At 39.5% G+C, this 24165-nt stretch overlaps 1 protein-coding gene across 1 annotated transcript in view; it reads left to right on the top strand.

Moving 5' to 3' along the window:
• Positions 1 to 7024: 7024 nt before the first annotated feature.
• Positions 7025 to 24165, top strand: part of EYS (EGF-like photoreceptor maintenance factor) — a 765120-nt gene continuing 747979 nt past the window's right edge. Inside the window, exons 1-3 of the mRNA XM_087882471.1 lie at positions 7025 to 7214; positions 12016 to 12143; positions 23674 to 23788. Of these exons, the coding sequence (XP_087738597.1) occupies positions 7041 to 7214; positions 12016 to 12143; positions 23674 to 23788 (417 nt within the window). The 5' untranslated portion in view covers positions 7025 to 7040. The remainder of the gene's footprint in view (positions 7215 to 12015; positions 12144 to 23673; positions 23789 to 24165) is intronic.

The following is a 24165-nucleotide window of genomic DNA, read 5'->3' as shown; positions in this document are numbered from 1 at the left end:
ATAAACATAATTTGAACACATGAAAAGAGTAAGTAAAAAGGAATATTAGGACAGGGACGGTAGGCACGCTGGTGAGCTTATTCACGCACCAGCGTGAATGGGGTGACCTCTTAGGAATGGGGTGAGGTCAACAGTAAACAGTCTAAGGTTAAAGTTTTGGGGGTTTGGGGAAGAAACTACAGAGTCAGGTAGTACATTCCAGGCATTGATCACTCTGTCATATTTTCTGCAATCGAATTTGGAACGGTTTACCTTGAGTTTGTATCTATTATTTGCTCGTGTATTGTTGTGATTGAAGCTAAAGTAGTCATTGATAGGAAGTACATTGTGGCAGATAATTTTATGTATTATGCTTAGGTCAGACTGAAGTCAGCGTAGTTCTAAGTTGTCTAAGCCCAAAATTTGAAATCTGGTGGCATAAGGTATTTTATTGCGGTTAGAGGAATGAATGGAGAACTCTTCTCGTAAAATATCTCTGGACTCTCTTGATTGTATTTATGTCCTGAATAGTTCTCAAATAGAGCTTGTTTCATGATGCAGTGCTTCTGCTGAAACTAAACAGGTAGTCCTTGAGTTTTGTTTGGGTACACTCAGAAGACTAACTCCAAGTGAAACTTTATTTGTGTATTTTGGGAATCAAGTATTCTTCCTTTGATACTGTAAAATAGGATGTCTTCTAAAATGCCATCGAGGTAAAAGTTCTATAAGAATGAAAAGTGAAATGACAAGGAAATTGGATGTTGATACGATTGTTTTATTTTATTTTTTATTTGATGTAGGTAACAAGACATGTTGCTACCAAATAGATTTTATGACCATCTGACATTCCCAGAAAGATAATTTTCAATCTTTGGGAGAGTGTAGCAGTTAGACAATGAAAACACAACCAAGACAAGAGTAAAAAATGTTACAGAAATATTTGTTTCTTACATGAGTACTGCTGAAATGGATTGTGTTAATTTTTAAGAATTTCCATATTGTTCACTGAAAATAGTTTATTTTTGGTGTAGAAGAATGACTTTGAGTGGTGAAAAATAATAATATACTGCTACAAACAAAAGATGAAACTAAAGGGTAACAGCCACTATATAAAACAGATGAGCAGAAATCCAGCAAGGTGCATTCATGAACACCAACTCGCAGTAAGCAGATACAAGAAGGCAGGGAGCTGTCAGCCCTGCCTCAACTTGGACTCCTAAGTAAAAACAATCCTTAGCTCCATTTGTTGCAAAAGGTACAGTTTATTAGGAGTCAAGTGAACTACAATAAAGCAAAGCCAGAACTGAAATTCACACACCAAAATCCCCAAGTGTAACTTTCTCCCTTCATAGATACTTCCCATTACTGGCCCCCATCGCCCAATCATTTTCAAAGACAATGTTTTCAAAATGATCATTCCAAGTTTGAGTTTGAACTGGTATGCAGCTGCATTCTTATCCATCCAATCTAGAAACCATATCTCGGGAGATGCAGTGAACAGTGAAGACTTCCCTCTTTCCATCTAGCTCCCCCCCAATCCAGAGTTCATGGTAAATTGGTACCAAGCAATTGCAGAACACAGGTGTGAGGTAGCAGTTCTGACAAAAAAAAACCCTTAATATCACAACAGATGGACAGATTCAACTTTAGTTTCAACTGGAAAGTTGACTAAGCTAAATCCAAAAACATTAGAGAATTCTTGGAAGCCTGACATTCAGATAAATCTGCCATCAACAGGCATGTAGAGATAAGTAACATGTACACATCATCCAAAAGAGGCAATAAAAAGCTAAAAAGTTAAAAAAAAAACCACTTCCTCACTAGCAATCAACACCCAGATAATACCAAGATTAACAACTAATCAAGCAGTAAACCACAGCCTTATCAAGGAACCACCAAGGAGAAAGAGAGAGCAAAACCCACTCCCTTTTAGAACTGAAGATGTTAGCTCATCTGGTAACAAAACCTTTGCAAGCAAAAAACCAAACTCAGAGAGCACCAAGGACTCTACAAACATTAATTTTCTGCTTCATTATGTCTTGTGCTGTTTACTCTTCAGTATAGCTCCTTTCTTCTTTTAATCGTGCTCATTACATATATTCATAAGAATGCAATATATGTAGCTTATTCCTTTACATAACTGCCTCAGAAATCTTTCTATTTAATTTGAGGCTGACAAAATACATTTATACCATAAAATATTAAGGCACAACAGTTTCAAGGTAATCTCCATATTTTAAGTGAAAAGATCTATCAATGACAACATAATATTATTTCAGTTCAACCACAAGTAATTTTCTTCTGTACTATATTGCTAGATTATTATTTATACAGAAGTATAAGTACATGATAAGGACCATCTATTTAAATAGGCAATCATCAAAGTGTATAAGCAGCAAATAATAGTGTATTTATGCCATGACAAAAAATAAGCAGATGGAAGCATGGGGTATATTTTAATTTATAATATGTTGCAGCTCTAACTTTTAGAATCTGCCACCTAGAAAAAGGCTAAACAAAATAGATAAAATTAGAAAGCGTAGCACTATAACATTAAGTGATCAGCAATAAATCAAAATAAGGGTCATTTTCATAAAAATACGTAAACAAAATTACCTATAAAATATATCACAGATTTGTGCCTAACATCTTGTGGCTTGTATGGTGCTGACTGTTGTAAAACTTGCTTTGGATGAAGAAATGAATGCATGATCAACTTTCTCTCTCATATAAATATGACCACATCTAAGTTATTCTACTAAGTTTCTTTACCAAATGCACTTCTGGGGAAAAAATGGAACAAAATCCAGACAAAAAAAATATTTTAACTGCTTTTTTGATGTCTGTTTTCTTTTTTCTTTTCCCAAGACAAGGGTCACACAAAGCATAGGAAGCATAGTACATAAAATCATCTGCTACAGTGTCCTACCAGCCAATGAATACTTCAGCTTCAACCAAAACAATACAAGAGCACACAATAGATACAAACTCATGGTAAACCAATCCAAACTAGACTGCAGAAAATACAACTTCGGTAACAGAGTTGTCAACGCCTGGAATGCACTACCTGACTCTGTGGTTTCTTCCCCAAATCCTCAAAACTTTAACCTTAGACTGTCTACTGTAGATCTCACCCCATTCCTAAGAGGTCTGTAAGGGGCGTGCATAAGCACACCAGTGTGCCTACCGTACCTGACCTAATGTTTTCTTTTATTTGTATCCTTTTAATGTATTTATAATTATGTTTACACTTGTATCTGTCATAAAATACATGCTTGATGAAAATAAATAAAATAAATAAAATAAACAAAAGCTAGGAATTCTTTATCTTAGAAGAGAATATATACAGGTGAAACTCAAAAAATTAGAATATCGTGCAAAAGTTCATTTATTTCAGTAATGCAACTTAAAAGGTGAACCTAATATATGAGATAGACTCATTACATGCAAAGCGAGATAGTTCAAGCCTTGATTTGTCATACTTTTGATGATTATGGCTTACAGCTCATGAAAACCCCAAATTCACAATCTCAGAAAATTAGAATATTACAAGAAATCAATAAAACAAGGATTGTACATAGAACAATATCGGACCTCTGAAAAGTATAAGCATACATATGTACTCAGTACTTGGTTTGGGCCCCTTTTGCATCAATTACTGCCTCAATGTGGCATGGCATGGATGCTATCAGCCTGTGGCACTGCTGAGGTGTTATGGAAGACCAGGATGCTTCAATAGCAGCCTTCAGCTCTTCTGTATTGTTCGGTCTCATGTCTCTCATCTTTCTTTTGGCAATGCCCCATAGATTCTCTATGGGGTTCAGGTCAGGTGGGTTTGCTGGCCAATTAAGCACAGTAATCCCATGGTCATTGAACCAGGTTTTGGTACTTTTGGCAGTGTGGGCAGGTGCCAAGTCCTGCTGGAAAATGAAGTCAGCATCCCCATAAAGCTCGTCTACGGAAGGAAGCATGAAGTGCTCCAAAATCTCCTGATAGACGGCTACATTGACCCTGGACTTAATGAAGCACAGTGGACTAACACCAGCAGATGACATGGCTCCCCAAATCAACACAGACTGTGGAAACTTCACACTGAACTTCAAGCATCTTGCAGTGTGTGCCTCTCCATTCTTCCTCCAGACTCTGGGTCCTTGGTTTCCAAATGAGATGCAAAAGTTGCTCTCATCAGAAAAGAGGACTTTGGACCACTGAGCAACAGACCAGTTCTTTTTGTCTTTAGCCCAGGTAAGACGCTTCTGATGTTGTTTGTTATTCAGGAGTGGCTTGACAAGAGGAATACGACATTTGAAGCCCATGTTCAGGATCCGTCTGTGTGTGGTGGCTCTTGATGCACTGATTCCAGCCTCAGTCCACTCCTTGTGAAAGTCCCCAACACTTTTGAATGGTCTTTTCCTGACAATCCTCTCCAGGCTGCGGTCATCCCTGCTGCTTGTGTACCTTTTTCTTCCACACTTTTCCCTTCCACATAACTTTCTATTAATGTGCTTTGATACAGCACTTTGGGAACATCCAACTTCTTTTGCAATTACCTTTTGAGGCTTTCCCTCCTTATGGAGGGTGTCAATGATGGTTTTCTGCACAACTGTCAGGTCAGCAGTCTTTCCCATGATTGTGATTCCTACTGAACCAGACTGAGAGACCATTTAAAGGCTCAGGAACCCTTTGCAGGTGTTATGGCTTAATTAGCTGATCAGAGTGGAACACTTTGAGCCTAGAATATTGAACCTTTTCACAATATTCTAATTTTCTGAGATTGTGAATTTGGGGTTTTCATGAGCTGTAAGCCATAATCACCAAAAGTATGACAAATCAAGGCTTGAACTATCTCGCTTTGCATGTAATGAGTCTATCTCATATATTAGGTTCACCTTTTAAGTTGCATTACTGAAATAAATGAACTTTTGCACAATATTCTAATTTTTTGAGTTTCACCTGTATATATATGTAGCTCACGGTTGAACTGTGGGGTACTTGATGTTCTCTGAGTTTGGTGGATTTCTTGAAGGTGTTTCCTTACCAAACTAGATAACGGTATCAGTGTTGCAGCACAGATGATGTTACCTAGTTAGGTAAAGAAATGTCTGAAAGAAAAGCATCAAGCTCAGAAAGCACCAAGGGCCCCATAATTCTTCACCATTGAAGAATAGTGCGCCATTGACTCCTTTGAGAGTGTAGTGACATCTCCAGACCTCTTCTCGAAAAATAAATCAATAAATGCATAAGATGTATAAGGACTCCTAGTTAAGAACCTTTGTCTTAGTCAGATGGAAAATATAGGTCTTGCAGATGGAAAATGATCTATAAATGCCCCAAGATATAATGTGATATCTCTCCTAGAGATAATTCAGCTGGGCAGCCACTTCAGACATTTAGGGGATAGTTTTTTTCTGACATATAGCTAGTATCAGGCAAATATCTTTGCATGATTTGGTGAAAGTTTGGATGAGTAGGGGTCTGTGCAGATCAGAAAAGTCTGCTTAAAACATAGACCTAACATTTGTCATTTCTTTCTCTACTAAGTAAGAATGCTTAGGATTAAACTGTTTACAAAACATGACAGCCATGAATAATTGGGATCTTGTACAGTGGTCTTATGTGATGTTCTAAATATAGATGGTACCTTTTCATCAAGGACTTTCAATGCCTGAATTAATTTTGCTAAACTCTTGAATTGGTAGGTCGTCTTTAACAGGAAAGAACATATGAAAGATGCCTCTTCAATTGTCACTGGCAAAAAAAAGCCCTCCACTTTTTCTGACTCTCTGTGTTTTCTATTTCATCCCAATATTTCTGTTAAGAATTGGCAGACTGGATTAACTGAAGGTCCATATATTTTTCCAAGAATAGCAAGAAATAAAGAAGTTACTGTTTGATGCTGCAGTATCTGAGAATTGAAAATGCATGAAAATGCATTCTAGAACTTTGAAGGCTCATTTGCAGCTATCACAAATGATCATTATTCACCTGCTGTAATGAACTATAAATATTTAAAATGCTCTATGTCCATCATCAAACTATTCTATTTTATGATGCAAGCAGGAACATGGGAATGGGATTTTCCAATGATGGGAAATATGAAGTTGGGATAATCTGTTTAATCAAAAAGTCTTCAACAAAAGCCACTTGAATTTTATGTTCTTCAAGACAACTGCAAGAAGTTTTCCATCTGCAAAAAATAAATAAATAAAAAAATAGAATAATAGAATAGAACAGAATAGAATAACAGCATTGGAAGGGACTTTGTAGGTCATCTAGTCCAACCTCCTGCTCAAGCAGGATATCCTATACCATTTCTGACAGATGGCTGTCCAGTCTCTTCTTGAAAACTTCCAGTGATGAAGCACCCATAACTTATGAAGGCAAGGTATTTCATTGGTTAATTATTCTCACTGTCAGAAAATTTCTCCTTATTTCTAAGTTGAATCTCTCCTTGATCAGTTTTCATCCATTATTCCTTGTCTGGCCTTCAGGTGCTTTGGAAAATAGGTTGACCACCCCTCCTCTCTGTGACAGCCCCTCAGATATTGGAAGACTGCTATCATGTCACCTCTGGTCCTTGCCTTCACTAGACTTGCCATGCCCAGTTCCTGCAACCATTGTTCATATGTTTTAGCCTCCAGTCCCCTAATCATCTTTGTTGCTCTTCTCTGCGCTCTTTCTAGGGTCTCAACATATTTTTTTTTTTATCTTGAAACAAAATGTTTCTGACATTTCCCATATCTCTGGGAGAATTATTTGTATTAAGAAATTAATCAATATCTAGTCTGTACAACTCCAAGAAAAATTGCACGAAGGGATTTTTTTTTTCTTACATGACACATCCAAGCAAATATTGGGAAGAAAAGCTAAAAGGAGTTTTCTATACAGATATAAATACCTTAGAAATCCGTGATGATCTCTGCCCATTATTTTGAAAGCCTAATGCACAACTTTTATCCTTGATACATTGATAGGACACAATAAAAGCTTTTGCCCATTTTCTAACAAATAGTTTTCTCTCTCCCGCTGATTGCTTTTAAGGTCCATTTTGTGAAGAGACCATGAAACCGTGTAGTTCTCAGCCATGCCAGAATGAAGCTGTATGCTACAACAATCCTTCCGGGTACACTTGTGCCTGTCCTCCCGGATTCCTTGGGCCCAATTGTGAAACTGATATCAATGAGTGCTTTTCTGGACCATGCCAGAATGGAGGCATATGTCACGATCGGCCAAATGTGAGTATAATTTCTATATAATGGATAAGGGTGTGCCGGGGGGGGGGGGGAGTTTGGCAAAATATCTTTTCAGTTAGTCCTCAACTTACAACCATAATTGGGACTAGACTTTCCATTGCTAAACAGTGGTTGCTAAATGAGTCATACCTAGTGGTGGGTTGCTACTGGTTTGCCCTGGTTCAGGCGAACCAGTAGCAGCGGCAGCAGGAGACTCCGCCCACCTGCCCGGACGTCATTAAATATGATCTGCGCATGCGCATAAGCTTCTGCGCATGTGCAGAAGTGTTGCGTGCACGAACCGGTAGCAAAGGTAAGTGAAACCCACTCCTGGTCATACCCAAATGTATGAACTTTTTGTGTCACTTGTTATGCAACCCACTGAAGTTATTAAGTGAATCTCTGGCTTCTCCCATTGACTTTGCTTCTTGAAAGCTGACTGGGAAGGTCACAAATGGTGATCCCATAACCCTGGGACACTGCACCCATTGTAAACACATGCTGGTTGCCAAGCACCCACAGAGTAACAGAGTTGGAAGGGACCTTGGAGGTCTTCTAATCCAACCCCCTGCTCAAGTAGGGAACTCTGTACCACGGGTGTCAAACTCGCCGTGTCACATTGCCATTGTGTGACGTTTAGTGACTTTTTCCCATTCGCGGAGCTGGGGTGGGTGTGGCTTGTGCATGATGCATCCAGCCCACGGCCACCAGTTTGACACCTCTGCTCTATACTATTTCAGATTCAAACTGACTGTGGGAAATACTATGATAGTCATAAGCACAAGGAACTTTATGTTACTTTTTTTTTTAATGCTGCTATAACTTTGAATAGTTACTACATGAGTGGTTGTAATTTGAAGACTACTACTACTACTATTAGCATCTAGGGGACATTGACATTTATCCCATAAGATAGTATAAGATAGTAAAACGTGCTTCTGCAATCTCCCTTTGCATTCCCATTCTTCTCCTTATTTCATTTAATCATCTAAATTATTATTATTATTTCGCTTTAATCATGAAAAATCACAGCAACAACAAATTTACCAGTCTGTGATACTTTTTTTTTTACTCTTTATTAGTTATTGATTGCTCCCACAAATGGATTGTTTTTTAAAGTAACAAATATAAATTGAAGAGGTGTGGGGAGAAACAGATAATAAAAGCATTGTCCGGTGCAAATAACCAGGAACTTCACTGAGTTCAAAGCACGGAAGATTTTATTACTGCTACCTATAAACAAGAATCAAGTCAACTAGCAGTCAAAGGTAAATTGGCATTTGATAAAGATAAACAGCCCAGAGTTGTTTTGATATGAAATGGGTGGCACCAGAGCCTGGTGGCTCAGCAGACTAAAGCATTGTGATTAACACCAGCTGTCTGCAATTACTGTAAATTCGAATCTCACCAGGCTCAAGGTTGACTCAGCCTTCCATCCTTTCTAAGAAAGGTAAAATGAGGACCCAGTTTGTGGTGGTAATAAGCTGACTTTGTATAAATATACAAAAGTAGGAAGGCTATTGCTTAACGCATTGTAAGCTGCCCTGAGTCTCCGGAGAAGGGCGGCATATCAATCAAATTAAAATAAGAAATAAATAAATTTAATAAATAAATAAAGTAAACAGAATTTACAGTGGGTTAGACTTGGTTCTCTTGGGACAATGCAAAGACTCCAAACAGATGGCACATTTAACTCCACCTTCCAGTTCAGCCAGCTCTTCTCGTAAAAGTATATTTTCAAAGGGTTTCTTTCTTTCATTGTGAATTTGATTTCTACATTTCAAAATATTGAAACGACGTAGAAGCAAACATATTAAAATCAATTGGTAAAGTCCCAAGCACTCAAAAGAAGGACCTAGAGACTAAATTGGGCTAAAGGAAATTTTGAAGATTTGCAGAGTAGAATTCAATGGCTTTGTATAAATATTTCTCTTTCAGGTACTATCTTGAATTGAGAATTGTGTTAGCAAAATAAGAGGTGAACCATCTGGCCCATATATTAATCCAGGAAATAGGAAGCAAAATGGAATGAAGTTCTCCTCCATTCCAAGCTCCTACTTGCTATTTTCCTAACAATCAATTTAAGGAAAAGGCCTATAAACCTTTGACTCAAAATATGATTCAATTCCACAAAGCTTCTTTACATTTATATGTGGTAGTTAGAACAACAGAACTGTATGTTGTTTATTCAGAAATATTTCCTGATATATTTAGAGGCAAGAATTCTTGGCATGGCCACCCCAAATTTTTAATCACCTTTGAGTGTATAATCTCTATGCTTATGATATTAACTGTTTATTTTCCAGATGGGTATTCAAGATAGAGCATGCCCCCTAAATGATGTAACAATAAAATGCAAAAACAACATTTAACAGAATAACAGAGTGGGAAGGGACATTGAAGGTCATCACTTGAGATTTCCAAGAAAAGATTGGACTGCCATTTGTCAGAAATGGTGTAAGGTCTCCTGCTTGAGCAGGGGGTTGGACTAGATGACCTATAAAGTCCCTTCCAACTCTGTTAATCTGTTAGTCCAACCTCCTGCTAAGGAGGAGACTCTATACCAAACTCTTCTTAAAAGCCTCCAGTGATGGAGCACCCACAATTTACAACTTCTGGAAGCAGCTCGTTCCACTGATTAATAATTGTTGATTTCACATATATAAAACCTCAAAAAAGCAGCATCAATAAAAGCTTTTTTTAAAAAAAAAGAGAGAGAGAGAGAATAACAGGAAATAAACAGAAAGAAACCATTAGGATAGCCAAACCTGAAATGGAGTATATTGTTCCTAAGGTGAAACCCCTGTATAGACCGGGGAAATGTTAGATTTCAAAATGTTTCCATTGCAAGTAAGTTTTTTCTTGGTGCCACAATTCTCAAATAATCAGGCAAACAATAAAACAAAAAGTTTATTCTGAGTGCATTCCCTGAAGTATTTTATGATCCTTGGAAAAAAACACAATTTAAATGTTCTCCTTAGGCCAGTTTATTGGATTTACAAAGGAGATTAAAATTACCTCTTTAAAACAGTATGAAGGTAGAGCAAATCCTTTGTGGCCCCTTTCCTTGTAAGTTCTTCAGTGAAAAGAAGAGAAATGTTTTTATGGACCTAAGTATTCTCTTTTCATCGAGTGAAGGAGGGAGATTTCATCCCTCCAGAAAGTCTAATTTAGAGCTATTTTTGCATGTTTTACATGGTGGGTTTTCTTATTGTTACAGAATAGAAATTTAGTACAAGGAAGGGCAGTGTATCCAATGATAGAAATGTGTACTGGGATTCATTTTCCTCATTCCTGCCTTAGAAAGTGGCGGGATTGCTTTTTTTGACAGTTGTTCAATGATTTTCTTTTAGACAGAAATCCACTTAAAGCTCTATGTTTTTTTTTTTGTGTGAAAAAATATTTAAAATATTTTGCTGACAAAATATGAATATTGAAATGCAGTTTGAAACTATTTTTCCTCTAAATAAAGAATCTCTGTTAAGTAATGCAAAATAGCTTAATGGTCACCTGTAATTAATTGCTGTCTTGAGAAGTCCGTTTATTATTGGAATTTTCAAAGGTCGAATTGTTCAAACATCTCTAAAATTAGCGCTAAAGCATTCATTGAGTTAGATGAGAGCAGAAATATGTTTTTGCATTAAAAAAAAAACACCAAGTACATCTGGCCAATCTTGAATTGCCGGTTTGTAATAACGGTGTTAGACCCATGACCTGTTCATGTTGATTCTTTACTATTCTGCATTTATGATGTCGTAAATTGCCCAGAGTCACTTGACAGTGAGATGGGCAACATATAAATTTAATAAATAAATAATAACTAAATAACTATGAAAAAGCTTTCCCCCCCTTTTTAATTATCATGCACCTATTTTTCCTCCCTTTTCTTGGATACCTTATTTAAGGAAGTAGATTTCAACTAATACCAACTAACAGTCAGAAGACATAATGAAAACTGCACAACAAACCAACAGACTTTACCATAGTTTCAAAAGGGAGATGGTGAGCATCCTTGATGAAGATAAATCCAAAAAAATAGAGATTTCCTGGAAGCCTGGTGTTGAGTCCTCGCAGATACGACACCAGCAGAGTCTGCTTGTTGCTGCCCTCCCGCGATTGGCTAAGACGCTCTAGGCTGCCAAGCGGGAAAAGCGCGCCTCCATGATTGGACGTTCTGTCTGACAGCTTGCTATTTAAGCAGCTGTCAGGCAGCTTGTCGTTCGTTCTGAGGCATCATTGTGCCAGGTGTTGTTAGTTGTCTTAAATAAAGTTGGTTAGCCTAGCCTTGTATCCATGCCTTTGTTCTACAAATAGAGCACCTGGCATTCAGACAAATAAGCCATCGATGAGCACATAGACATAAAGAACATATACATCCCATTCGAAAGTGACAGTTAAAAAGCTAAAAGATGACAACACCTCCTAACCAGCAATCAGCCCTCAGCTAAGCAGAAATTAACTCCAAGCAATAAACAATGGAAATAACAACTCAGTAAACAATAGCCTAATCAAGGAATTGCCAAGAACACTCACCAACATTGGCAGGGCAAACCACTATTTATAAACAGAAAACCGATCTCACTTCCTTTTAGTACTGATGATGGTACCTAGTTGGGTAAGAAAACAACCAAGATCAGAGAGTACCAAGGACTCCACAAAAGTAGGTTTGGGATTAGTTTTTTTCTAGAAATTTTCTAGAAATCTTTCTTTAGTATATTACAGAACATACGATGGACATTTAAGAACCATCCTTCATTTTGGATTTTTTTGCAAATACGATTTAAGAAGTCTTTTTCTTTTGCAGGATGCGTCATGTACCTGCTTGCCAATGTTCACAGGTAAATTCTGTGAAAAGTCGGTGACCCTTTGTGAACCTTCTCCCTGCCTAAATAATGGCAGTTGCATAGATGAGGTGGAGAGCTATCACTGCAGGTAACAACTTTTTCAATATTTTCTAGTTTACATTTCATCTGGATTTTACGGGGGGAAATTGGAATAAAATAAGGATGATTTTATTAGTCCTGCCTGTATTCGGTTGGAGAAGTTCTATAAAAAGGCAACTTTTGTTTTCAATAGCCAGGAGACGGAAAGCAGGAGACTAAAAAGTAAAGACTGGAAGGGATTTTACACTATTTCATCATGAATTCTCTAAGATAAAATATATACTTCTCTAACTTGAGATGAAATTTAAATAAGTTGGAAAGGCAGATCCCCTGCTCAGTGCATGTATAACATCATGTTTGGGAAAAGAAAAATGTAGATACTCATTCTTAATTCATAGACTTCTGATAATAATTCACAATGCAGCTCATCAATCTGCATGTTGGAAATAGATCAGTGCTTTTCTACAAACTACAGAAGAGGACCAGGTACACGGATTGCTAATTCTAGCCCATTTTTATATAGATTTATAGATCTTTTCCTCAGACCATTAAGATGTAAAATTTGTAGTCTTCACACTTGCTTAGCTTTTATTTGGATGCCTTAGAGAAGGTTCTATCATGCATTTTTAAAATGTAGTAAACAAACACAACTTTTTAGAGTATCCGTAAAAATAGAATATTAAAATCTCTGCTAGGTAAAAGGATGGTAATCCACTGGGATTCCTAAGAAACTTGATGATGATGTCAGATGCAACACCAAATTCTGCAGGGAATGTCAAGTTGAAAAGGAAATTTACACATAGAGACATATCAGGGGAGGTCTCCTCCTCCTCTTTAAATGAGATAGACATCATGAAGTATCTAAACATTTTTAATGGAATATTAACCAAATAGGAATACAAAGTGTAACTAGATGGTGTATTTTTCTGTGCCTGCATTTATTGGGGAAATCCAAGTGCAAGTATAGAAAAGAAGATTGAAATTGGTTAATTACAAATCCTTCCTGCTGCTACTAATTCTTCCCATTGTATCCTGCTATTTTTCAGGAATTGGTGGACAGCATTAGAAAAAAATATTCAAAGGTATAGTTTAAAACAATGCATGTATTTCTCATTTCTGATCCCATCCTTAACATATTCTCTTTAAGGACATTTTATATGTTTTGTTGGCTTCATCATTTCAGTAATGACATTTGGAATGAATACTATGAAGGAAAAAAAATCCTTGCTTTTGTTTTAAAAACCAGTCCTTATTTGATTTGATGAAAAAAAAAATTGCGTCCCAAAGTGATTTGGGAACATGTGACACCTGACTGATATAAGTATAAACATGGACATGAACACAGGAAATGTGTACAAATAAGTAGGGACAGTAGGACAGGGACGGTAGGCACACTGGTGCGTTTATGCATGGCCCCTTACAGACCTCTTAGGAATGGGGTGAGGTCCATGGTAGACAGTTTAAGGTTGAAGGTGTGAGGGTTTGAGGATGTAACAATTAACAACTCTTAATGCCTTTTTGGCACTGCTGTTACAGTGAGCTCTGGGGCTTAGATCATTTGAAATGAGTACTCCTAGGTCATTGACAGAGTGAGAGTCATATCCACCCAGCTTGTATTTGATGTTCTGATTTTTGTTGCCAATGTGTAAGACAGAGCATTCAGATTGTGTTTTAAACAGTCTAAGGATCCTATCATTCTGGGGATGATTTTGTAAAGAAGCACAGAGATGGAGAAATTATGCAGCAAGAGGGGGGAGTATAAAAAAGGAACTCAATCTGTGTCACCCCCCAACTTCCTGGAATGTAACAGGGAGGTAAGGGAACATACAATCAAACATGCAGAATCTTTTCCTGACCTGGACTCCATTAAAGGGCTAACCAATTTTTATTTTTTATTTTTTTGGATAAAAATCTCTTTTATTCTAGCAGTTTGTGAGCCATGGGTTATTGGAATCTACTCAATCCTACTGTATAGGAGTGATTGCATTAGTTCCAATTAGTGTACACTGAGGATGTGAACAATATTTTAGGTGCTTTGTTCCACTACCTTGGCTTTGCAATCTGGCTCATTTTTTTGCTTGTAACCTCTACTGTAGCTAAGACATACCTTAGTTCAGGCCTGTCAAACTGGTGACCCGTGGGCCAGATATGTCACATGCAGGCCACGCCCACCATGGCTCCTCAAAAGCAAAAAGAAGTTGTGATATGTCATGATCCGGCCTGTGATGTAATTGAGTTTGACACCTCTGCCTTAGTTGATGAGTTATGCCATGGCATCATTTGTTTCAGATGCAAATCCACTCTAAGAGCTTTAAAAACAATCCTTGTATCCTTACTATGTATTGATTTTCCCTACATGTCAAGCATATTGAGTTCAGCATGAACCTGGGGCGCTGATGTTATTGAGTTGGTTTGTAGTATGTCGCGAGAGCCAATTGTTAAATTTGGGGGAAGTTTACAAGCAATGGCAGTGCTGAACAGTGATGTCTACATGCCAATCAGTTCTGTGGTAGCAGTAATGGAACCAGAAGAGCTGGTTCTTACATTTTTACCAGCCACCACTGGCCTTGATAGCATTGTTAGTAAATCATTTGTCAGTCCAAAGTGGCCTACAAATAAATTCTGAGGATGCCAGATAATCAGTGTATCCTGTCTTTCCTCTGCATTGCCAATAGTGTTTTTTCACAAGGCAACTGAACTTCCTTTATTTTTCAGGGGTGGGTTCTACTTACCTTTATTACCGGTTCACAATGGGGCCGTGCGCATGCTTTTCTGCGCAAGCGCAGAAGCTTCTGTGCATGCACAGAAGCATTCTGATGATGTTGGGGTTGGTGGGCGAAGCCTCCCGCTGGTTTTACTACCGGTTCTATAGAACTGGTGTGAACCGGGGGCAACCCACCACTGAGACATTTTGCTTCTCATCCAAGAAGTCTCTTCAGTTCTGACTTCTTGAATGAGAAGTGAAACATCTTCAAGGAAAAACAAAGGAAGTCCAGTTACCTTGGAACAACCATGACTATTTCAATTTCAAACCTTTATTGTCAATGCACAACATGTGTACAATGAGATTGGCTGAGCCTCCCTTAGTGCCCCCCCAATACAATACATCTCAATAGCTCACAGTGAAGAAAGAAAATCCCTAACCAGGGGGGGGGTTCTACTTACCTTTACTACCGGTTTGCAACAGGAGAGTATGTGCTCGCTTCACTCATATGCACATGCACGCTTCTGTGCATGCGCAGATCATCAATTATAGTGTCCGGGCGGGTGGGCAGAGCCTCCCGCTGTTTTTACTACCAGTTCTAAAGAATCGGACAGAACCAGGAGCAACCCACCACTGTCCCTAACCCAGTAAATCATACTAACAAACACACAATCCTCTATACATATACTGTATGTGCATAATATTACATCAAGGGTGAAATCCAGCAGGTTCTAACAGGTTCTGGAGAACTGGCAACAGAAATTTTGAGTAGTTCAGAGAACCAGCAAATACCACCTCTGGCTGGCCCTAGAGTGGGGTGGGAATGGAGATTCTGCAATATCCTTCCCCTGGAGTGGGGTGGGAATGGAGATTTTGCAATATCCTTCCCCTGCCAACCAAGCCACCTCCACAGAACTGGGAGGGAAAAAATGCATTACATTATAATATATTGCGCCAATATGAGCATGTTACATGTTGTGCCGGCACTGCAAGTCTATCATACTACATACTTATGATGTTATGTGGCATTCAGGAGTCTGACAGACTACAGATAAAAGCTGTTTTTCAACCTGTTCGTATGACTGGCTATGCTGCTATATCTCCTGCCCGATGGTAGGAGAGTAAAGAGGTGCTGACCAGGGTGTGAGTTGACTGACCAGGGTGTGAGCTGACTGAGTAGGATGACTGAGAATCTTCATTGACACCTCCAGATTGCCAGTTACAGACTTTCAATTCCTCCAAGAACTTCTAGAACTCTGTTAAAAAAAACACCACCACCACCAAAAAGGTTTCAGGTCAACACGGCACAATTTTAAGAAATCCTGTGGATATATCTTAGCAGGCCAAAAAGTTGCATTCTAGAGCTTTTGCTATAACATATTGAATAAAGAGGAGCTGCAGATACCGCTTCTCAGCCTTTTGATTAATATCAAATGGTGTGTGTGTGGGGGGGGGGGTCAGGGAGCTATTCTCAGTCTGTCCAGTGAGAAAGAAAATGCCCACAGATAGACTAACCTCATCTGAATGCAAAATTCTATATCGGGTTTTTGGAAACTTGTAAGCAACAAGAAGTTTTTGAAATTTAAAAACAAATAAGGAGTGATTTGTTGTTGGCATCAGTGATTATTGGGAATGCCTATTATAACAGGCCATAAAGGACGTGGGAGGTAGGATGACTTCTTGTTTAATGAGGCAATTATTAGATTTCCAAAGAAAGGCCAATCTCAAACCTTCCATGTTGGGTAAAGAGAAAGATAGATAGATAGATAGATAGATAGATAGATAGATAGATAGATAGATAGATAGATAGAGATAGATAAAGATAGAGAGGTCCAGCCGCACCGAATCTGACCGGACACTGGTGAGGTCTTATATCAAGACCTACCTAATGGCGATAAGAGTGGCAAAATCCAACCATTTTTCCACTCTTATTGCATCTACAGAGAACCACCCAGCTGCCCTGTTTAGGGTGACCCGCTCTCTCCTACGGGTGGGAGCAAGGGAGGATCCCTTGCAGGGTAGAGCTGAGGATTTTGGACAATTCCTGCATGATAAAATTGCTCAGATTCGGACCAGCCTGGACTCCGATTGGATAGCCTCGGACGGGATGATGGAGGTGAGTCTTGAGAGTGTCACCTGGGAAGAGTCTGACCATGTGACTCCTGAGGACGTGGACAGGATTTTGGGGAGGCTTAACGCTACCACATGTTTACTGGACCCGTGTCCCTCCTGGTTGGTGTTGGCCTCCCGGGAGGTTACACAAGGCTGGTTTCAGGAGAATACCAATGCTTCATTGAGTGAGGGTGTCTTCCCATCTGCCCTGAAAGAGACGGTGGTGAGGCCTCTCCTCAAGAAGTCTTCCCTGGACCTGGCTGTATTAGCTAACTATCATCCTGTCTCCAACCTCTGCTTCGCAGCAAAGATTGTTGAGAGTGTAGTGGCGGGACAACTTCCTTGATTCCTGGATGAAGCTGTCTATCTAGATCCATGCCAGTCGGGCTTCAGGGCGGGTTACAGCACGGAAACGGCATTGATCGCATTGGTTGATGATCTCTGGAGGGCCCGGGACAGGGATTGCTCCTCTGTCCTGGTCCTCCTAGATCTCTCAGCGGCTTTTGATACCATCGATCATGGTATCATGCTGTGTCGGCTAGAGGGGGTGGGAGTGGGGGACACCGTGCTACGGTGGTTCTCCTCCTTCCTCTCTGACCGTACGCAGTTTGTGTTGACGAGGGGCAGAGGTCGACCTCAAGGTTCCTCACTTGTGGGGTGCTGCAAGGGTCGATCCTCTCGCCCCTTCTGTTCAACATTTATGTGAAGCCGCTGGGTGAGATCATCCATAGCTTTGGGGTGAAGTGTCAACTATATGCCAATGACACGCAGTTGTACATTTCAACCCCAGGCCACCCCAATGATGCCCTTGATGTGATGTCCCGCTGCCTGGAGGCCGTGCAGATCTGGATGGGGAGGAACAGGCTCAGACTCAACCCCTCCAAGACTGAGTGGCTCCTGCGGCCCGATATATGGCATCTCTGACAGCTGAAAGATTCAGCTTCCTGTTTAGGGTTGAGATAATTGGTTTCATAACTTTGAATGACTTTTCTTCTTTGGGTTTTAAAGACTAATTTAGAGCAGAAGAAGGAAGAAATCTTTTTCAGATTGAAGAAGCCTACCCATTTCTGAAAAGGATGGCTGAAGTGCTCTTGTTGCTACTTCAAGCCTTCTTAAAGAGGATTTAAAAGCCAGGAAGTTGCTCCAGTGTCATTTATTTTTTGCTTAAATATACCTTTCCAGAATCATATCATTTTGCATTGCATTTCTTTCTGATTTGATCTGGAATAGACTAGGATATAAAATAACCCTTTTGAGAGATCATTTAGAAGTCTGTTCAGATTAAGGTCAATTTCTGGTCTCCCCTCACTCAATTCATTTGTTTTTCTTTCAAAGTGTATCAAAGTATGTAACAGATATTTACAAGTGTAAGAAGATGCTTACGCTGTAATTTTCATTCTACTTTCTGCTCAGACTTAGGGATTTTATCTTACCATATCTAATTTCCAGAAGCACCAGTGCATTATCAACATATCACTCTTCCACTTACAATTTCAGAGAAATGTCTGATAGCATCTCCGTCCATTGACTGGAGAGGAGAGGGGAGGGAAGAGGAAGGGAGGGGAAGAAAGGGAAGGAAAATAATGAGGAGCAGAAACAAGAGCATCCTTCTCTGTGTCAAGCAGACAAGATGGATAGATGAACTCCTGATGAGATGTGAGATAGCAGTATTCCAATATTTGAAGGGCTGCCATAAAGAGGGGTTCAACTTATTTTCCAAAGCACCAGAAGGGAAGGCAAGAAACAATGGAAACTAATCAAGGAAAGGGAGCAACCTGGAATTAAGGAGACACTTCATAACAGTGAGGACAATTAACCAGTGGAAAAGCTTGCCTTCAGAAGTTGTGGGTGCTCCATCACTGGATGTTTTTAAGAAGAGACTAGACAGTCACTTATCTGAAATGGCATAGAATCTCCTGCTTGAGCAGGATGTTGGATTAGAAGACCTCCCTTCCATGATATTGTATGTTCTATCATATTTGGCTTTTTAAATAATAAACCAACACTTTGATTTGTATCCAGAACCAAACTGGTAGTACTGGCAATATTGTTGTGGCATTGCTAGGATAGCTTGGATTCACCAGCACGTGGATTGCTATTCTGTTAAACTTTAAATTAGTCTGCAAGGGATAAATTAAAGTTCATTGCAGTAATCCAAATTTAAAATAATAAGAGCATGGGTAGTTGTTGCTAGGTTTTTCTACTTTAAAAGCATGTAACTAATATACCAGTTGAAGCTGAGCAAAGAACAAGTTGGCCACGATTCTATCTGCTTCTTTAACAGGAGCTGTGAGTGGAAGAAGGTGCTGAAATTGTGTCCTTGATCATTTCATGGGATTATGACTGTCTACGGAGTTACGGTAGATACTACTAATAACCCCAAGTCCCAAAGGCACTTTTTCACGAGGCAACTGGACTTTCTATTTTTTCTTTGAAGACATTTTGCGTCCCATCCAAGAAGCTTCTTCAGGTCTTCAAAGAAAAACCAGAAAGTTCAGTTGCCTTGTGAAAAAGCACCTTTGGGACAACCATGACCTTGGATGCCTGAGAATCTCCATAGACATTAACAATCTCAAGGTTTTTTGTATAAGCAAGCAGTTCTTTTTCTGAGATTCTCAATTTTAGTCAGTTTCATTCCTATTCAAATCCTTACATCTTCCAGACCCTGAAAATCTACTGCATCTTCTGCCTGTCCTAGATGGAATGATAGACTGAATATCATCAGCCTATTGATGACCGCATCTCTTTTTATTTTTTATTGTAAATTAAAATAATATACTGAAAGTAACACAAATATTTTTAAGTTAAATGATATGAAAGAGAACATCAGACTGTATCTCACAAAAGCATAAGTGATACTTCTCCAGGATACGTCCAAACTTAGTCTTGTCATTATGTCCATTTGTATTCAGATGTTGTTGGGTTATTTTAACTGCATAACTGCCAATCTGCAGGGGTGGGCTTCAAAAATTTTAGCTAGGGGTTCTCTGCCCAGTTGCTGGGTGGGCGTGGCCTAGTCAACCTCCTGTACTATGGTGGGGGGGCATTTTTGTCCTCCCTGGACTCCAGAGGCTTTCTTTGAGCCTCTGGGATGGCGAAAACAGCCTCCCCAGTCTCCGGAGGCCACAATCAGGCCTGTTTCCAGCCTTCCAAACTTCCGGTAGGCCTGTTTTTCACCCTCCCTGAGCCTCCACACGCGTCCTGCACTTACCTACATCCAAAACGGGCTGTGAGGGGACTCCTGGGAGGGGCAGGGCAGGGTGGGTGGGGCCAGCCAGGAGTGAAATTTGGGGGTTCTCCGAACTGCACAGAATCTTAGCTAGAGGTTCTCCTGAACCCCTGCGAACCCCCAGCAGCCCACCCCTGCCAATCTGACATCATTTTCTCCATTTCATCTTTGAAGTTCCTCCAATTTCCTCCATTTGGTTCCAGTTATCTAGTTTTATCTGTAGTTGATTACCTGTCCGGTTTTCTTGCCTCTAACCATCTGCCTCATAACCTACTGGTTCCTTTTACTTGGGAAGAATTGTTTTCCATTCTAAACATATAACCAAAAGGATTCAATTTAATTTTCTTGACTTCAGCTCTGATATATGATTATCCTGTATCCTAATTTCACCTTTTCAGTCTTTTTATTCTGTACAGACTTGATTTAAGAATCTAATATAGCACTTTCTTCCAGCAAATGTCAACTGCTATGGGGAGAAACAGGTAGCTAGGGGTTAGAAATATATATCACAATAGTTTACAGCAATTCTTCAATCCTTTTTGATTCCCATGTTTTCTAGACCACTAAAATATCATACAAAGACTTTAAGAAAATGTGATAAATGCTTTAAACGCTTATGGCTCAACCATTTTTTCTGCTTCTTGTTCTCATTCCATTTGAAAAAAAATTACTTAGAACTTTCTTTTAATAGAGAAAGTGATTTTTTGAGACATTCTTATGGGTTCCAGAAACACTGATCTTTGCACCTTTTATCCTATTGATCAGCAGAAATATTAAGAATTGAGACAGCAAGAAGAAACTCCCACTTAGTCTCTGCTTTACTTTCCTTTTATTGGAAGGCTGATACGCTTAGATATATTTCATGCAATTAGGGCCCTGATTGAATGAAAAGTAGTGGATGTTAAAAAAAAAAAAGCTTCCCTCTTCCAGATATTAATGCTGGATCTGAAGTTACCAAAGGCAAAGATAAGATAATTAGTGTTGCCCCATGTTCATGTTGTCTGCATGTGTGGATATAAATTGTGGGGTTGCTGGTGCTCCCTGAGCTTGGTGGTTTTCTTGCAGACATTTCATTACCAAATTAGGTAACATCATCAGCGCTAGAGGGGAATGGGGTTCACTCTTATTGCATATAAATTGTAAAAAGACAGAGTTACATAAAATAACATGATTCCAAAGGCAAAGCAAAGGAACACCTATTGATTGCAGCTCCTTTGCTTTCAGGAATCTTAGGCACCAAGAGGAACTAGATAAGAGACAAGGATTGTTGTTGAGGATTTGGGAAATCTTGGAGCCAGGAGATTTGGGGAGCTCAGACTGGGGCTGGGGCAGCTAACAAGAAATTCTTTGCGTCTTAAAAAAGAACGTGCACACATCTTCAGGCGTTTATGAGTGTCTCCCTGTTTTCATTTCTGCATAGGTATGCAAACAAGCATATATTTGCATTTGCATTGCATTTTGCAAGATGGAGATTGGTTCAGAAATGTTGGTGATGTTTATTTACACATTTGATTTAACCATATCTCCAGTGGTAGAATTCAAATAATTTAACAACCGGTTCAACCATGTGTCAGGTTGGCTGTCGTGGGATGCATAGCCTATCCCTTTCCTCTAGCTCTGTTGCACATGCGGGATGAGCCTCCTGTGATGGCCAACCTGACCCTGGGCAAACCAGTTGTTAAATCCCCCCACCCCACCCCACCCGCTATCAAAGTGGATCCTGGGCGCTGCACTGTGCTACAATGGAGAAACAGGCAATGGAGTGGCCCCCATGAGAGAAGGAGGAGGGAAAGTGGCCTTCTCTTTCTCTTGTGCCAGCTGCTCCATTGCCTGTTTCTCCATTGCAGTGCAGCGCAGTGCCTAGGATCCACTTTGATAGCGGGGAGGTGGGTAATTTAACAACCGGTTTGCCCAAACTGGTACAAACCGGCTGAATCCCACCATTGCATATCTCCCAATCCTCCCTTTTCAAAATCAGATCTTTGGAGTGATCCTGGTGCTCTTGAACTATTTATTGAGTCCTGATTTCCACTGAAAACGGAAGTATTCTTGAAACTGACAGAGCTGGTAAAACAGGAGGGCATCACCATTTGAACACTGATAATAGAACAGAACTGCAGTGAAAACTGCCAGCTCCTATTCAAAAAAATGGATGCTGCTCCTGAGTTACTGCAGATAAGAAATATTTTTTCCTCTTAAAAGAAAATCTATAATTATAACTAAGGAAATAGAATAATACTCATATCATTATCCACTCATCATTGCTTCCTCAAGCCAGTGTCTGTCAGTTATTGACAACTGTTAGCATACCAATTATATAGTGATCATTAGCTAAGTGTCCTAAATCTCATTTGTCATTACTTTCCTCCATTTCTCAGTAATAGAGCCATCTATTCTAATAGCTTCCCCAAGGTGCTGTACAGTTTGTTATTATCTATTTAGCTCAAGGTTGATGATATATATATGAGTTCCAGAAGGTTGTATTTCACACTGACATAAAGGCATTTAATCAATAAAGGGTGGATGGGTGGGAAATCCTTTTTACCAAAGTGTACCTCACCTGGCTAAATTATTAGCAGCAGGGAGCCTGAATTTGTTATTGTTCTGATCAAGTCCTGCTGAAATTACAAGAAACATACCGTGGAAATGTGGTTTTTGGTGGAACCTGGAATGAATGAAATAGAATTAAATGAAATTTAATTAAAATTTCAGAATTAAATTTCAGAACTAAATGAAATCGAATTAAATAAAATAGCACCAAAAGGCAAGACAAGAAATAATGGTTGGAAAGTAACCTAGAACTAAGGAGGAATTTTCTAATGGTGAGAACAATTAACCAGTGGAACAACTTGCCTTCAGAAGTTGTGGCAGCTCCATCACTGAAGGCTTTCAAAAAGACTGGCAACCATTTGTCTGAAATGGTATAGGGCAGGGGTGTCAAACTTAAGGCACACAGGCCAGATTTGGCCCGTGGGGTACTTACCCTGTTTCCCCCAAAATAAGACATCACCTGATAATAAGCCCAATCGGGCTTTTGAGCGCATGGCAATAAGGCCAAGCGCTTATTTCAGGGTTCAAAAAAAATATAAGACAGGATCTTATTTTCGGGAAAACATGGTAGATCTTGCCTGTGGGGCTGCCTTAGAAACAGCGAAGGATCTGCCTGACGGTCCTCCTGAGCTCCGTTTTCACTGGCAGAGCACTTGGGCTACCACAGGCACCCCTGACACGAGTGACTTTAAGCTGGCCATGCCCCCCCTTGCCATCCCCCCCCCAGGTCAAACACAACCCTGATGTGGCCCTCAATGAAATCAAGTTTGACACCTCTGCAGCCCTCAATGAAATCATACCACAAGTTTGATACCACATAGGAACAGGAGTCCCTATACCCCTGGTATAGGGACTCCTGTTCAAGCAGGGGGTTGGGCTAGAAGACCTCCCAGGTTCCTTCCAACTCTATTATTCTATGTTCTGTGTTCTATGAATTTGCATTTCAAAATTCAAGTCTTCTGAACTCTGTTGCTGTATTTACAGCTGCATGCCAAGCTACACTGGAAGAAACTGTGAGGAAGTAATTGACTACTGCAGGTTACTCAGCATCAGCTGTCTGAATGAAGGATTGTGTCTCAATATAATTGGAGGATTCAGTGTAAGTAATTTAATATGGTAAATAAATTTCTGGGGTTTGAAAAATAGGAAAACTTCAACCATAATCTGAGAAATATATTATCTGTTGGAGAATCAAAAAAGAACAACACATTGAAAGAAGCATTCACTCAGGTAATATGGATTTTTACTTGGTTATCTGTTAGGATAATTAGATATCAGTTTTACTCTTGAAAGAATAGGTGGCTAATCTTTGGAGCCACCCCCCCCCCCACATTCCCACTGAGATAAAACTTTGGTAATATAATATTAATTCTACGTAAAGGGGGAAGAAAACCCTTTGTGGACAGATCTTTGCATTTTTCACCAAAATTTAGTTGGCAACTTAATCAAGCACTTAATCCCAAAAATTGTAGGGAA

The sequence above is a fragment of the Pantherophis guttatus genome, chromosome 1, assembly GCF_059756535.1.
Source record: "Pantherophis guttatus breed Tessera chromosome 1, ASM5975653v1, whole genome shotgun sequence".
NCBI classification, from domain to species: Eukaryota; Metazoa; Chordata; class Lepidosauria; order Squamata; family Colubridae; genus Pantherophis; species Pantherophis guttatus.
This window is presented reverse-complemented; position numbering and strand designations above follow the sequence as displayed.